This window comes from Ranitomeya imitator, chromosome 8, assembly GCF_032444005.1.
Source record: "Ranitomeya imitator isolate aRanImi1 chromosome 8, aRanImi1.pri, whole genome shotgun sequence".
Taxonomy (NCBI): domain Eukaryota; kingdom Metazoa; phylum Chordata; class Amphibia; order Anura; family Dendrobatidae; genus Ranitomeya; species Ranitomeya imitator.
The window spans coordinates 2,846,849-2,862,834 of NC_091289.1; the positions used below are offsets into that span (position 1 = coordinate 2,846,849).

Genomic DNA, 15,986 nt, shown 5'->3' on the forward strand with positions numbered 1-15,986 from the left:
GGCCGTGCCGTTTTGCGTGCTGTTTTTCGCAGGCCGTGCGTTTCGCAGGCCATGTGTTTCGCAATGCATTTTTCGCAGTCCTTGTGTTTTCCCATGCCGTGTGTTTCACAGTCCGTGTTTCGCCGTGCCGTTTCACAGGCCGTGTGTTTTTCCCATGCCGTCTGTTTCGCAGGCCGTGCCGTTTCGCGTGCCGTGTGTTTCGCCGTGCAGTTTTCACAGGCCGTCTGTTCTACTGTGCCATTTTGCAGACCATGCGTTTCTTTTGCAGGCTGTGCGTATTGTGTAGGGATTCTGTGAGTGTTTTACCAGCACATTAAATATCAGACACATGCTGTTCCACTTTAACCCATAAAATACAGCCTAACTGTGTAATGCCATGGTTTCATCTCCTTATGGCTATGCAGATGAGCAGCTATATGGCAGTTAAATGCTTATTGACCCCGCTCATCATTAATTTTCAATGAATATTTTGCATAGGTGTGAATGGCGTCGTAGCTGTAGAGACTGGCTCTGAGTTCTCATGTTTTCTCCTTTCTATATATCTTTATCCATAAAATGTGATTTATCTGTTTTGTAGATTAACCCTACAAGTTCTGCCTCTCCTCGGAGGACACTCTTCCTCCCATCCTTCTTTCCCTTGTGAATGAGCTCAGTCTGGCGCTATGAGGCGCAGCTATCGGGGGCTGCACCTCTTTGGTCGCCATTGTTGTGAGGTTTGCTGGATTTTGGTTCCTTCTACCGTCGGTGTGAGGCGTCTCTAACCTTCTGGTCTTACCGGATGTCCGGAGTGTGACATGGTGGCTCCTGAGCCCAGACACGGCGGGGCCCCAGGGACCACACATCCAGTGGCTGTGACATCTCCTGTTCTGTGGATTTTCACCTGGTTGCACCTTTGCCTGTTTCCCATCACAAGTCACGTCGTCCGTCTGTCACGTTCCTGCGGCGTCAGACTGTGCCGGCGCACTCTTTCGCTCGTTTTTTCTGCTCGCAGCTAACAGTCCATCCTCCTCCTTTCTTTCTCTTGACGATTTTAGAAAGAACCTCTTTAAAGATATCAATTAACCAGCGGCTACAATAAAATTTGTTCTTTTGTGAACCCAGCGCGCCGCTGAGTTGTAAAAATCTATTATGTGACTATTTTTTTTTTTTTTAAACACATTAGTCTTTTGCGGCAGCCGCAGGGTTAAGGCGACGGTGTGAGCTTACCGGGCAGCATTAAGCAAACCTTCCCACTATGAGGCTTCACTGTGTTACTCCAAGCGGGGAATCGTTGTGTTGGAGATCAGAAGGCGAGAGGAAGCCCATGGCGGAAGGTCTGGTGGGACACGGAGAATGCCGACCATGTGCACTTCTGTCACTCCATAGTCCGCATGGCCACACGGAGGAAGACGCTGACATGGTCCATCCGCGAGGAACGGATGCTCCAGACGTGAGGAATTCTCTGCGGTGTGATTCATAAAGAAGCCAATCTGCAGCGACCTGGTTGCATCTAGACATACGTCCATTGCTGTAATACAAAAATTCCCACACTCCAAGGAAAGTGTGAACCAAGACTAATGGCCACGGAGGAAGCAAGCGCTGCTAGTGTGGCAGTGATGAGTGGGAGCCACCCAGAGACAATGGAGGCCAGAGACTGAGCGTGTCGCCCCTCACAAGCAAAATAAAAGTCTAAAAAATATGGCACTGACCCTGAACTCTTCCCCCAATAGTAACAGAGGTCGCGCTCCACAAAGGGTCCGAGTCAGCCGGAGAGCGACCCTCCATCACCCGCACTCTCCATTGTCTGACTTGTACATGTGACTTCACAGACTCACTTTCTTCATGTACAATATCCACCAGAACGGCGTCCACAGCTGCCGGTACTGGGCATCCAACAGAATTGCAGGCGACCTCTGTGGTATCCCTCTACTCATTGTGCATTACTGCATGCATCCTGATCTAGCGGATTCCTGTGGGATCTACAGATTTGAGGGATTAGTCAGGCTTGTATAGAATAAACCTAATCGAATGTTGCCATTGGCTGAATATGTGGCTTCACAGGACTGACCCAGTCTGACGAGTGCAGAAGCATAACTTGGGGTGCATTCACACTGGATGATCATCAGGACCGAGCATTCCTAGTAATCTGTCTAAATCGGCTGCCACTGCCCAACAGTTGAGTGAAATATTCGCCATTATCGGCAGCGCATTGCCCTGTGCAGACAGCCGGTGCTGCAGTGGTAATCCATGTGCAGAGAGCGAGCGTATTAGTAACGGCGTCGTGTGGTCAGCGTGTCTGAACAGGCCGGTACACGTCCGCCGAGCGGCTTGTGTGCAGTCAGTCAGAGGTGCTTTCATGGCTGCAGGTTGGTAAGTGTAAACCCAAGCTGAGATTTTCTGTATTCATAGTAACATAGTTAGTAACATAGTAAGGCCGAAAAAAGACATTTGTCCATCCATTTCAGCCTATATTCCATCATAATAAATCCCCAGATCTACGTCCTTCTACAGAACCTAATAATTGTATGATACAATATTGTTCTGCTCCAGGAAGACATCCAGGCCTCTCTTGAACCCCTCGACTGAGTTCGCCATCACCACCTCCTCAGGCAAGCAATTCCAGATTCTCACTGCCCTAACAGTAAAGAATCCTCCAGGCAAAAGTTCCGCTCCCTGCCCTGGCGGAGGCGTGCTGGCCCCGGCTGTGCCCCTGACTGGAGGTGCCTGGCGGAGGCATGCTGGCCCTGGCTGTGCCCCTGACTGGAGGTGCCTGGCGGAGGCGTGCTGGCCCTGGCTGTGCCCCTGACTAGTGGTGCCTGGCGGAGGCGTGGTATGCCCCTGATTGGTGGTGCCTGGCGGAGGCGTGCTAGCCCTGGCTGTGCCCCTGACTGGGTGTGTCTGGCGGGGGCGTGCTAGTCCCAGCCGTGCCCCTGACTGGGATGCCTGGCGGAGGCGTGCTGGCCCCAGCCGTGCCCCTGACTGGTGGTGCCTGGCGGAGGCGTACTATGTCCCGGCTGTGCCCCTGACTGGTGGTGCCTGGCGGAGGCGTGCTATGCCCCGGCCGTGCCCCTGACTGGGGGTGTCTGGCGGAGGCGTACTGGCCCCGGTTGTGCCCCTAACTGGAGGTGCCTGGCGGAGGCGTGCAGGCCCCGGTTGTGCCCCTGACTGGTGGTGCCTGGCGGAGGCGTGCTATGCCCCGGCCGTGCCCCTGACTGGTGGTGCCTGGCGGAGGCGTGCTATGCCCCGGCCGTGCCCCTGACTGGTGGTGCCTGGCGGAGGCGTGCTATGCCCCGGCCGTGCCCCTGACTGGGGGGGTGTCTGGCGGAGGCGTACTGGCCCCGGTTGTGCCCCTAACTGGAGGTGCCTGGCGGAGGCGTGCTGGCCCCGGTTGTGCCCCTGACTGGAGGTGCCTGGCGGAGGCGTGCTATGCCCCGGCCGTGCCCCTGACTGGGGGTGCCTGGCGGAGGCGTGCTATGCCCCGGCCGTGCCCCTGACTGGAGGTGCCTGGCGGAGGCGTGCTATGCCCCGGCCGTGCCCCTGACTGGGGGTGTCTGGCGGAGGCGTGCTATGCCCCTGACTGGGGGTGCCTGGCGGAGGCGTGCTATGCCCCGGCTGTGCCCCTGACTGGGGGGGTGTCTGGCGGAGGCGTACTGGCCCCGGTTGTGCCCCTAACTGGAGGTGGCGTGCTGGCCCCGGTTGTGCCCCTGACTGGAGGTGCCTGGCGGAGGCGTGCTGGCCCCGGTTGTGCCCCTGACTGGGGGTGCCTGGCGGAGGCGTGCTATGCCCCTGACTGGGAGTGTCTGGCGGAGGCGTGCTATGCCCCGGCCGTGCCCCTGACTGGGGGTGCCTGGCGGAGGCGTGCTATGCCCCGGCCGTGCCCCTGACTGGGGGTGCCTGGCGGAGGCGTGCTATGCCCCGGCCGTGCCCCTGACTGGGGGTGCCTGGCGGAGGCGTGCTATGCCCCTGACTGGGGGTGCCTGGCGGAGGCGTGCTATGCCCCGGCTGTGCCCCTGACTGGGGGGGTGTCTGGCGGAGGCGTACTGGCCCCGGTTGTGCCCCTAACTGGAGGTGCCTGGCGGAGGCGTGCTGGCCCCGGTTGTGCCCCTGACTGGAGGTGCCTGGCGGAGGCGTGCTGGCCCCGGTTGTGCCCCTGACTGGGGGTGCCTGGCGGAGGCGTGCTATTCCCCTGACTGGGAGTGTCTGGCGGAGGCGTGCTATGCCCCGGCCGTGCCCCTGACTGGGAGTGTCTGGCGGAGGCGTGCTATGCCCCGGCCGTGCCCCTGACTGGGGGTGCCTGGCGGAGGCGTGCTATGCCCCGGCCGTGCCCCTGACTGGGGGTGTCTGGCGGAGGCGTGCTATGCCCCTGACTGGGGGTGCCTGGCGGAGGCGTGCTATGCCCCTGACTGGATGCCCTGGAGGTGCACGGTGTGAGATCTGCATTCCTGCTCCACACCCTTATTAGCGGTTACCTCTGCTGGGTGCTGATCCGACATGTCGGCCGTCATTTACAGGCCAGGCCTCTCAGGGCTCTTGTGTTGCTTCTAAGCTTTTAATTACTTGGTTACTTTTGCGATGATTTCAGCTGATTTCCGCCATCTAATGTCTTCGGCACACCCGGCCAGGTCACCGCTGAGCGTTTGCCCTCATAAGTCTTCACACCGTGTGCTCCGTGTTCCTGATTGAGCGTGGAGCGATGATTGGAAAGGCTGACGTGAAGAAGACAACAGGTGTTCACTTATCCAATTATGAAGCATTTTCCCCGGAGGAAATGTCATCAGGATCATTCTCCACTTTATTAATAAAGATGGTGAGCAGCCCCGCAGCGTACAGCCTTCATAGTGACGGGGTGACACCGCCTGCCAGGCTGTGTACTGACAACCAGCCTGTACGTCCTGTGTGAGGTTGTCAGCCCCGTCCCCCGCTACTGTCCTGTATGTTTGTGTGATGGTTACGGACACCATGAGCTGTGATAGTTAGGGCCGTGTTCACATGTGCAGTAAACCTCCATCAGAACAGATCCAGCAGCAATCAGCGAGTTCTACACACACAATTTTATTGTCCCTGAAAAAAAACTGATTTCCAACGGATCCGTTATTTCAAAATCCGTTTTTCTTCCATTTGTAAGGGATCTGTTTTTCATAGACTTCAATGCTTAAAAAAAAAAAACTGATCCAGTTGAAATCATTTTTTTTTCAGGTGGACAAAAGGGCTGTCTGCACAAGTCCCTGATTTCTGCCGGCCGGTTCCTGGACATGTGAACGCGGCGGCTTCTGCTTTTCACCATGTTTTGCTTTCCTCGATACTTGCTCTTTTTTCTTGCAGGGTCAGGTGTTACCCAGAGGTGCCGGTCACATATTTCTGAGCTCCTGCAGATTTGGTTGAGTAGTTGCCCCAGGTGTAGGAACCGTCGCACCCTCCCCAAATATCTGCCCTCCAGAGAGCGGCGCCCATGTGTTGTGAGTGGAGGGCATGGATGGGCCGTGGATGAGTGAATGGCGTGATGAGTCGGGGCAGCCGTCACGTCTTTGGATATTCCTGGGCTCATCTTTTTGTGTTTCTCTCGGCAGGATCCCACCTTGCGCCATGCCCCCTCTGGACCAGCGGCTTCTCTCCTGCATCCTGCTGAGTTTGTACTACGCTGTGGCGAAGGACAGCACCCCTCCGCCCCCCCGCGTGCAGCTCTCCTTCCGAGGTAAGACGCAATCTTTTCCAGCTCTGAGGGAGTTAATCCTCCAATTGTGATGATCATTTCTCAGCCGCTCTGCGGGAGTTTTTCCGGGAGGAGAGGGCCGATTGTAGGAGGGGAGGGTCAGTGCAATCAATGCAGGTGCTGAAATCAGGAGAGCCCTGTCTGTCATGTTGAGTGCGCCGCAGCGTTAACACCTTGTGTGCCAGGTGGGAGCACATTTAAGTCCGGCTCATAGATTACCATCGCTCTGCTTATGCTGGGCACCTGTTGTATCATAAGCCTGCATTCACATGTGGTAGATTTCATGCGGATTTCACCTGTGGATTAGTGCAGGTAAAATTCACAGCAGGTTACATCACAGGTGAATAGAGGTGGTTTTACCATGATTCACGTCTTGCTTCATTTTCCTTCTGACGCAGATTTCCCCACTTCTAATGTAGCGGTGAGGAAATCTGTGCTGGATCTGCGGGTGGAACGTGGCCGCAGTGTATGGAGGAGATCGTAGCCCAAAGCCAGGACCACGCAGTCAAACATCCAACCCTGTGACAAGGGAGGCGCAAAATCAGAACGGTGTGCGGCCACCGAGCCTCCATTCAGCTACACCCCAGCTGGAGCCGCCTCCTGAATGTGCAGAACGGAGGAGAGAAGGCTCTGACACATTGTGGGGAATCGCCGCTGTCTCCCATCTTGTATGGCGCCCATATGGTCCGACACTCGCTGATGTCTGATCATGCAGCACGCTCATGATATAATTTATCATCAGTCCCCAGACATCATGACTTAATAACTTCAATTTACACTCACAAGCCGGCCGCGGATCGCCACTATCTGTAACCCCCCCCCCGCCCCCCCCCCCCTTCCCGGTATAGCGCTAGTTACACGGTGCAGAAACCCCCCCCCCCCCCTCCCCCCAGTGCAGTGCTGGTTACATGGAGCGGCCCCCCGGTGCAGTGCTAGTTACATGGCACGGCCCCCCGCTGCAGCGCAGTTTACGCGGTGTGGGCTCCTCCAGTACAGCGCTGGCCACACGGTGTGCACCCCCCCTCCCCTCCCCCGGTGCATCTCTGGTGCACTGCTGGTTACACGGTATGTCCTCATCACTCATCTCACTCCTGGTTTATACCGTTGCTTTCTGTTGCGTTTCCTCTATCCCTCTATCTCTTCCTCTGCTGTCTGTCCGCCTCCATCCCTTCCTCTGCTGTCTGTCCGCCTCCGTCCCTTCCTCTGCTGTCTGTCCGCCTCCGTCCCTTCCTCTGCTGTCTGTCCGCCTCCGTCCCTTCCTCTGCTGTCTGTCCGCCTCCGTCCCTTCCTCTGCTGTCTGTCCGCCTCCGTCCCTTCCTCTGCTGTCTGTCCGCCTCCGTCCCTTCCTCTGCTGTCTGTCCGCCTCCGTCCCTTCCTCTGCTGTCTGTCCGCCTCCGTCCCTTCCTCTGCTGTCTGTCCGCCTCCGTCCCTTCCTCTGCTGTCTGTCCCTTCCTCTGCTGTCTATCCGCCTCCGTCCCTTCCTCTGCTGTCTATCCGCCTCCGTCCCTTCCTCTGCTGTCTGTCCCTTCCTCTGCTGTCTGTCCCTTCCTCTGCTGTCTGTCCCTTCCTCTGCTGTCTGTCCCTTCCTCTGCTGTCTGTCCCTTCCTCTGCTGTCTGTCCCTTCCTCTGCTGTCTGTCCCTTCCTCTGCTGTCTGTCCCTTCCTCTGCTGTCTGTCCCTTCCTCTGCTGTCTGTCCCTTCCTCTGCTGTCTGTCCCTTCCTCTGCTGTCTGTCCCTTCCTCTGCTGTCTGTCCCTTCCTCTGCTGTCTGTCCCTTCCTCTGCTGTCTGTCCCTTCCTCTGCTGTCTGTCCCTTCCTCTGCTGTCTGTCCCTTCCTCTGCTGTCTGTCCCTTCCTCTGCTGTCTGCCTCTGTCCCTTCCTCTGCTGTCTGCCTCCGTCCCTTCCTCTGCTGTCTGCCTCCGTCCCTTCCTCTGCTGTCTGCCTCCGTCCCTTCCTCTGCTGTCTGCCTCCGTCCCTTCCTCTGCTGTCTGCCTCCGTCCCTTCCTCTGCTGTCTGTCCCTTCCTCTGCTGTCTGTCCCTTCCTCTGCTGTCTGTCCCTTCCTCTGCTGTCTGTCCCTTCCTCTGCTGTCTGTCCCTTCCTCTGCTGTCTGTCCCTTCCTCTGCTGTCTGTCCCTTCCTCTGCTGTCTGCCTCCGTCCCTTCCTCTGCTGTCTGTCCCTTCCTCTGCTGTCTGTCCCTTCCTCTGCTGTCTGCCTCCGTCCCTTCCTCTGCTGTCTGCCTCCGTCCCTTCCTCTGCTGTCTGTCCCTTCCTCTGCTGTCTGTCCCTTCCTCTGCTGTCTGCCTCCGTCCCTTCCTCTGCTGTCTGTCCCTTCCTCTGCTGTCTGCCTCCGTCCCTTCCTCTGCTGTCTGTCCCTTCCTCTGCTGTCTGTCCCTTCCTCTGCTGTCTGTCCCTTCCTCTGCTGTCTGTCCCTTCCTCTGCTGTCTGTCCCTTCCTCTGCTGTCTGTCCCTTCCTCTGCTGTCTGTCCCTTCCTCTGCTGTCTGTCCCTTCCTCTGCTGTCTGTCCCTTCCTCTGCTGTCTGCCTCTGTCCCTTCCTCTGCTGTCTGCCTCTGTCCCTTCCTCTGCTGTCTGCCTCCGTCCCTTCCTCTGCTGTCTGCCTCCGTCCCTTCCTCTGCTGTCTGCCTCCGTCCCTTCCTCTGCTGTCTGCCTCCGTCCCTTCCTCTGCTGTCTGCCTCCGTCCCTTCCTCTGCTGTCTGTCCCTTCCTCTGCTGTCTGTCCCTTCCTCTGCTGTCTGTCCCTTCCTCTGCTGTCTGTCCCTTCCTCTGCTGTCTGTCCCTTCCTCTGCTGTCTGTCCCTTCCTCTGCTGTCTGTCCCTTCCTCTGCTGTCTGCCTCCGTCCCTTCCTCTGCTGTCTGCCTCCGTCCCTTCCTCTGCTGTCTGTCCCTTCCTCTGCTGTCTGTCCCTTCCTCTGCTGTCTGTCCCTTCCTCTGCTGTCTGTCCCTTCCTCTGCTGTCTGCCTCTGTCCCTTCCTCTGCTGTCTGCCTCTGTCCCTTCCTCTGCTGTCTGCCTCTGTCCCTTCCTCTGCTGTCTGCCTCTGTCCCTTCCTCTGCTGTCTGCCTCTGTCCCTTCCTCTGCTGTCTGCCTCTGTCCCTTCCTCTGCTGTCTGCCTCCGTCCCTTCCTCTGCTGTCTGCCTCCGTCCCTTCCTCTGCTGTCTGTCCCTTCCTCTGCTGTCTGTCCCTTCCTCTGCTGTCTGCCTCTGTCCCTTCCTCTGCTGTCTGCCTCTGTCCCTTCCTCTGCTGTCTGCCTCCGTCCCTTCCTCTGCTGTCTGCCTCCGTCCCTTCCTCTGCTGTCTGTCCCTTCCTCTGCTGTCTGTCCCTTCCTCTGCTGTCTGTCCCTTCCTCTGCTGTCTGTCCCTTCCTCTGCTGTCTGTCTCCGTCCCTTCCTCTGCTGTCTGCCTCCGTCCCTTCCTCTGCTGTCTGTCCCTTCCTCTGCTGTCTGTCCCTTCCTCTGCTGTCTGTCCCTTCCTCTGCTGTCTGTCCCTTCCTCTGCTGTCTGTCCCTTCCTCTGCTGTCTGCGTCTGTCCCTTCCTCTGCTGTCTGCCTCTGTCCCTTCCTCTGCTGTCTGCCTCTGTCCCTTCCTCTGCTGTCTGCCTCTGTCCCTTCCTCTGCTGTCTGCCTCTGTCCCTTCCTCTGCTGTCTGCCTCTGTCCCTTCCTCTGCTGTCTGCCTCTGTCCCTTCCTCTGCTGTCTGCCTCCGTCCCTTCCTCTGCTGTCTGCCTCTGTCCCTTCCTCTGCTGTCTGCCTCCGTCCCTTCCTCTGCTGTCTGCCTCCGTCCCTTCCTCTGCTGTCTGTCCCTTCCTCTGCTGTCTGTCCCTTCCTCTGCTGTCTGCCTCTGTCCCTTCCTCTGCTGTCTGCCTCTGTCCCTTCCTCTGCTGTCTGCCTCCGTCCCTTCCTCTGCTGTCTGCCTCTGTCCCTTCCTCTGCTGTCTGCCTCCGTCCCTTCCTCTGCTGTCTGCCTCCGTCCCTTCCTCTGCTGTCTGTCCCTTCCTCTGCTGTCTGTCCCTTCCTCTGCTGTCTGCCTCTGTCCCTTCCTCTGCTGTCTGCCTCTGTCCCTTCCTCTGCTGTCTGCCTCTGTCCCTTCCTCTGCTGTCTGCCTCTGTCCCTTCCTCTGCTGTCTGCCTCTGTCCCTTCCTCTGCTGTCTGCCTCCGTCCCTTCCTCTGCTGTCTGCCTCCGTCCCTTCCTCTGCTGTCTGCCTCCGTCCCTTCCTCTGCTGTCTGCCTCCGTCCCTTCCTCTGCTGTCTGCCTCCGTCCCTTCCTCTGCTGTCTGCCTCCGTCCCTTCCTCTGCTGTCTGCCTCCGTCCCTTCCTCTGCTGTCTGCCTCCGTCCCTTCCTCTGCTGTCTGCCTCCGTCCCTTCCTCTGCTGTCTGCCTCCGTCCCTTCCTCTGCTGTCTGTCCCTTCCTCTGCTGTCTGTCCCTTCCTCTGCTGTCTGCCTCCGTCCCTTCCTCTGCTGTCTGTCCCTTCCTCTGCTGTCTGTCCCTTCCTCTGCTGTCTGTCCGCCTCCGTCCCTTCCTCTGTCTGTCTGCCTCCGTCCCTTCCTCTGCCTCCGTCCCTTCCTCTGCTCTCTGTCCGCCTCCGTCCCTTCCTCTGCTCTGTCCCTTCCTCTGCTGTCTGTCCCTTCCTCTGCTGTCTGTCCCTTCCTCTGCTGTCTGTCCCTTCCTCTGCTCTCTGTCCCTCCGTCCCTTCCTCTGCTCTGTTCGCTCGTCCCTTCCTCTGCTGTCTGTCTGCCTCCGTCCCTTCCTCTGCTCTGTTCGCTCGTCCCTTCCTCTGCTCTCTGTCCCTCCGTCCCTTCCTCTGCTCTCTGTCCCTCCGTCCCTTCCTCTGCTCTCTGTCCCTCCGTCCCTTCCTCTGCTCTGTCTGCCTCCTCTCCCCGTCTCCTCTTTACCTCCCGCTTCCTCCTCTTCCAGCTCCTCTCCGCCGCTTCCCTCCCGCTCCGGTAATGACTGAGTGTAGGGGGTCCCCTGACAGCCGCGGTGCGAGCAGGTATAATTATCTGCCAATCTTGGGGCTTTCTCTCTCCTCTAAGAGCTGCTTGTGGCTCACCAGCCTCCCCAACCTGATATTAGGCAAATGAAGCCCCCTCCCTCGCCGTCTCTTCCCAGAGCTTTCCCACATTTGCATCTGCAGCGCTGGGCCCAGGTAAATGGCTCGGATTCCTCCCAGCGTCGTCTTATCTCCCAGTTGGAGGCAATTACTGGAGTGCGCCGGTGGGTTCCTCTCGGCCGCGGTGAGCGCGGTTCGCTGTGTGATGCAGCAGCTCGTTAGTGACGGTGGTGCATTCTACTTGTGCCCCATATCCTGCGCTGTATAGACGGCTCCTGGCAGGCTTCCACGCTCACCTCACACACTGCGCTCCACCCCACTAATGTTTCTGCTCACTTGGTCCCTTTCCAAGATTCCTGGTAACTCTCCATCTCGGCAGTGATTTCACAGCCGCCTTCTTCCCGCTGCCTTAACTCCTCATCTCCCCTTTCTCGTCTCTCCCCCTGAATCGTGCTGCGGTTTCCTCCTTCCAGCGTTCTACCTATTCCCCACCCCCGTCCTTCCATCCCCATAAAACGAGCCGTGGCTGCTCCTGCCGTGGTCATGTTCTATCCACAGGTGAAGTCCTCCGCGTCCCCTGGTAGCCCCCCACATATGGCGCCGTACGTGTGTGTATGGCGCAGGGTGTGATCTTCCTGCGGGTAATCCCAGGCATATGGCTGGATGCTGAGAGGTAATTTTCTGCATATGGTGGAATATCGCACTAGGAAATGATGCACATATTCAGTCATATTCCTACAAGTAACGTTCCACATGTGCCGTGACAATGCTGGGGATACTCCTCGGGGTTACTCCTCGGGGATGCTCCTCGGGGTTACTCCTCGGGGTTACTCCTCGGGGATGCTCCTCGGGGATGCTCCTCAGGGATACTCCTCGGGGATGCTCCTCAGGGATACTCCTCGGGGTTGCTCCTCGGGGATGCTCCTCGGGGTTACTCCTCGGGGATGCTGCTCGGGGATACTCCTTGGGGATGCTCCTTGGGGATACTCCTCGGGGATGCTGCTCGGGGTTACTCCTCGGGGATGCTGCTCGGGGATACTCCTTGGGGATGCTCCTTGGGGATACTCCTCGGGGTTACTCCTCAGGGATACTTGTCCTAATGCTCTGCATGTGGGGCGCAGGAGTGGCTGTAAGGCTCCACATGTGCTGGAGTAATAGGATGCATATGGCGATAACCTATATATATCCTATAGAGCTGCCTCGGGGAGCCCCGCTGTGCCATGGCTATCCCCGTATGTCTCCCCAGCTGTGGTCTCAGGTTGGGTAGATTCTCTCTACATTGAGCCCCTCCGTACCCTAAACCCCATTAAACCTTTCCTCGTGACAGGGTGCAGCATAAATCCTACCTGTGCGCCAGATCCCTGCATTTTGTCACACAGCCGGATTTCTCTTTTGTCTTTCTTCTTTGGTGTATTTTATTTGTTTTGCCTCTCTAGTAGTAGTCACAGCGGCTGTGCTCGGTCCTGCCAGAGGCGTGTGCTGGGCAGGAGCATCTATCACCTTTTCTGGAAGCCGGCCCGCTCTGCCGATCAGTGGTACCGCGGCCTCTAGCAGAATCTGGCCCGCTCTGCCGATCGGTGGTACCGCTGCCTCCAGCAGAAGCCGGGCCGCTCTGCCGATCAGTGGTACCGCGGCCTCCAGCAGAATCTGGCCCGCTCTGCCGATCGGTGGTACCGCTGCCTCCAGCAGAAGCCGGGCCGCTCTGCCGATCGGTGATACCGCTGCCTCCAGCAGAAGCCGGGCCGCTCTGCCGATCAGTGGTACCGCGGCCTCTAGCAGAAGCCCCAGCCAGGGATTATTGACTATAAACACTAATGTCATTTACATGTTAATTATCTCCTGAGCATTACACCGCCATAATTAGAAGCTAATTGACACAGACAAGGAAGCTAATGGATTTTCCTGGCACAATGATTTCCTATGGGTACCAGGGGATGAAGAGTGTGCGGATCCTCGGTGCTTGTTAACCAGTTCACGTCAGGAGCTGCGCTATCTGTTAACCCTTCACTACCAAGGTCGGCGAGGACGGCTGCCTTATGGTGGCTGTGCCTGCCATTTTTCAGATACAAGACCCTCGTTTGGTCACCACTCCGTGCCGTCGTTGTCCGTCCCTTACCATTACGTATGTGGGTGACTGGTGGTGCCGTAGACGGCAGTCGTGCACACCGGGGCGGACACTGCTCTGCAGTATACACACAGATGTACATTCCTAGCGGGGCGAGGACGTCCTGTGTATGGCCGGACACGATATCGAACGCGCTTCTCCCCCGTGGACGCTGCACATCTCGCTTGGTTTTGTCCCTCAGGCGGACGAGCACCTGGGAGAGGTCAGAGGTCACAATTTGGCTTTATCTGCCATCCATCATCCTCAGTAATCCTCCTGCATGGGCCCTTGGCTCTGTAGAGAGTGGTGGGAGTGACTGCTGCCAATCACCCTGCAGCCCATCCGTCTCTCAGCATTGTGTCACATCAAAGGGGTGATCTGCAAGGAAGGGCTGAGCGAGTGGGTGTCACCCATCTGTCATCCTTGTCACCCACAGTGTGCCCGGCTTACAGCGGAGACCTGCCAGTCAGAGTGGGTGGGATGGGATTCAGTGAATGACCCCCTCTGGGGAGCCGTCGGGTCAGAAGTGATGAAGTGCTAGATAATAGTCTTTAGAATAAAATTAGCATCTGAGTCCGGCTTGGAGGGGACAGGGCTGGTGTATTATCTGCCGCGTCACGGACCCCTTGCCTCAGCACAAACATCCCCTATAGTGGCGAAAGAGAAAGATGGCGGAAGACACAAAGGGAAATGCAAAGCCAGCAAATTACTAAGGTGTAATGCAGCGAGCGCTCCATCAGTCTGGTCCGAATATCCTCCTTCTGCTGTGAGAGGAAGCGGCAGATGTGTAATACGGAGGTATTACCTCTACAGCCCCACCGTATAAACGGCACGCGCCATGCTAGGGCTTTGTGGAGACCACCCCTGCTCAGACCCCCACAGGTCTCATAGTTCCCCAGGTCCTGAGGTGACCCCACAGGTATAATGGTTACCCGGGTGTGGAGGAGACCCCACAGGTATAATAGGTACCCAGGTGTGGAGGAGACACCACAGGTATCATAGTTACCCGGGTGTGGAGGAGACCCCACAGGTATAATAGGTACCCAGGTGTGGAGGAGACCCCACAGGTATCATAGTTACCCGGGTGTGGAGGAGACCCCACAGGTATCATGGTTACCCGGGTGTGGAGGAGACCCCACAGGTATCATAGTTACCCGGGTGTGGAGGAGACCCCACAGGTATCATAGTTACCCGGGTGTGGAGGAGACCCCACAGGTATCATAGTTACCCGGGTGTGGAGGAGACCCCACAGGTATCATGGTTACCCGGGTGTGGAGGAGACCCCACAGGTATCATGGTTACCCGGGTGTGGAGGTGACCCCAGAGGTATACTAGTTATCCTGGTGTGGAGGTGACCCCAGAGGTATAATAGTTACCCGGGTGTGGAGGTGACCCCAGAGGTATAATAGTTACCCGGGTGTGGAGGTGACCCCAGAGGTATAATAGTTATCCGGTTGTGGAGGTGACCCCACAGGTATAATGGGTACCCAGGTGTGGAGGTGACCCTACAGTTATAATAGTTATCCGGGTGTGGAGGAGACCCCACAGGTATCATGGTTACCCAGGTGTGGAGGAGACCCCACAGTTATAATAGGTAACCAGGTGTGGAGGAGACCCCACAGGTATCATAGTTACCCGGGTGCAGAGGAGACCACACATAGTTCCCCAGTTCCTGAGGTGACCCCACAGGTATAATAGTTACCCGGGTGTGGAAGCGACCACACAGGTATAATAGTTCCCCAGTTCCTGAGGTGACCCCACAGGTATAATAGTTACCCGGTTGTGGAGGAGACCACACAGGTATAATAGGTACCCAGGTGTGGAGGAGACCCCACAGGTATCATAGTTACCCGGGTGTGGAGGAGACACCACAGGTATCATAGTTACCCGGGTGTGGAGGAGACACCACAGGTATTATGGTTACCCGGGTGCGGAGGTGACTCCACAGGTATCATGGTTACCCGGGTGCAGAGGTGACCCCACAGGTATCATGGTTACCCGGGTGCGGAGGTGACCCGACAGGTATCATAGTTACCCGGGTGCAGAGGAGACCACACATAGTTCCCCAGTTCCTGAGGTGATCACACAGGTATAATAGTTCCCCAGGTCCTGAGGTGACGCCACAGGTATCATAGTTACCGAGGTGTGAAGGAGACTACACAGGTATAATAGGTACCCAGGTGTGGAGGAGACCCCACAGGTATCATAGTTACCCGGGTGTGGAGGAGACACCACAGGTATCATAGTTACCCGGGTGTGGAGGAGACCCCACAGGTATCATAGTTACCCGGGTGTGGAGGAGACCCCACAGGTATCATAGTTACCCGGGTGTGGAGGAGACACCACAGGTATCATAGTTACCCTGGTGTGGAGGAGACCCCACAGGTATCATAGTTACCCGGGTGTGGAGGTGACCCCACAAGTATGATAGTTATCCTGGTGTGGAGGTGACGCCACAGGTATAGTTATCCTGGTGTGGAGGTGACGCCACAGGTATAATAGTTACCTGGGTGTGGAGGTGACCCCACAAGTATGATAGTTATCCTGGTGTGGAGGTGACGCCACAGGTATAGTTATCCTGGTGTGGAGGTGACGCCACAGGTATAATAGTTACCCGGGTGTGGAGGTGACGCCACAGGTATCATAGTTACCGAGGTGTGGAGGAGACCCCACAGGTATCATAGTTACCCGGGTGTGGAGGAGACACCACAGGTATCATAGTTACCCGGGTGTGGAGGTGACCCCAGAGGTATCATAGTTACCCGGGTGTGGAGGAGACACCACAGGTATAATAGGTACCCAGGTGTGGAGGAGACCCCAGAGGTATCATAGTTACCCGGGTGTGGAGGAGACCCCAGAGACATAATAGTTATCCGGGTGTGGAGGTGACCCCACAGGTATCATAGTTACCCGGGTGTGGAGGTCACCCCAGAGGTATCATAGTTACCCGGGTGTGGAGGAGACCCCACAGGTATCATAGTTACCCGGGTGTGGAGGTCACCCCAGAGGTATAATAGTTATCCGGGTGTGGAGGTGACCCCACAGGTATCATAGTTACCCGGGTGTGGAGGTGACCCCACAGGTATAATAGTTACCTGGGTGTGGAGGTGACCCCACAGGTATCATAGTTACCCGGG

At 57.3% G+C, this 15,986-nt stretch overlaps 1 protein-coding gene across 4 annotated transcripts in view; it reads left to right on the top strand.

The window, feature by feature from the left end:
- The window catches only part of SEMA3F (semaphorin 3F), a 77,745-nt gene that overhangs the window by 23,374 nt on the left and 38,385 nt on the right, over window positions 1–15,986 (top strand). For all 4 annotated transcript variants that reach the window (XM_069736020.1, XM_069736021.1, XM_069736022.1 and 1 more), the window contains exon 2: window positions 5,547–5,671. In XM_069736020.1, coding sequence (XP_069592121.1) covers window positions 5,563–5,671 — 109 coding nt within the window. In that variant the 5' untranslated portion in view covers window positions 5,547–5,562. The remainder of the gene's footprint in view (window positions 1–5,546; window positions 5,672–15,986) is intronic.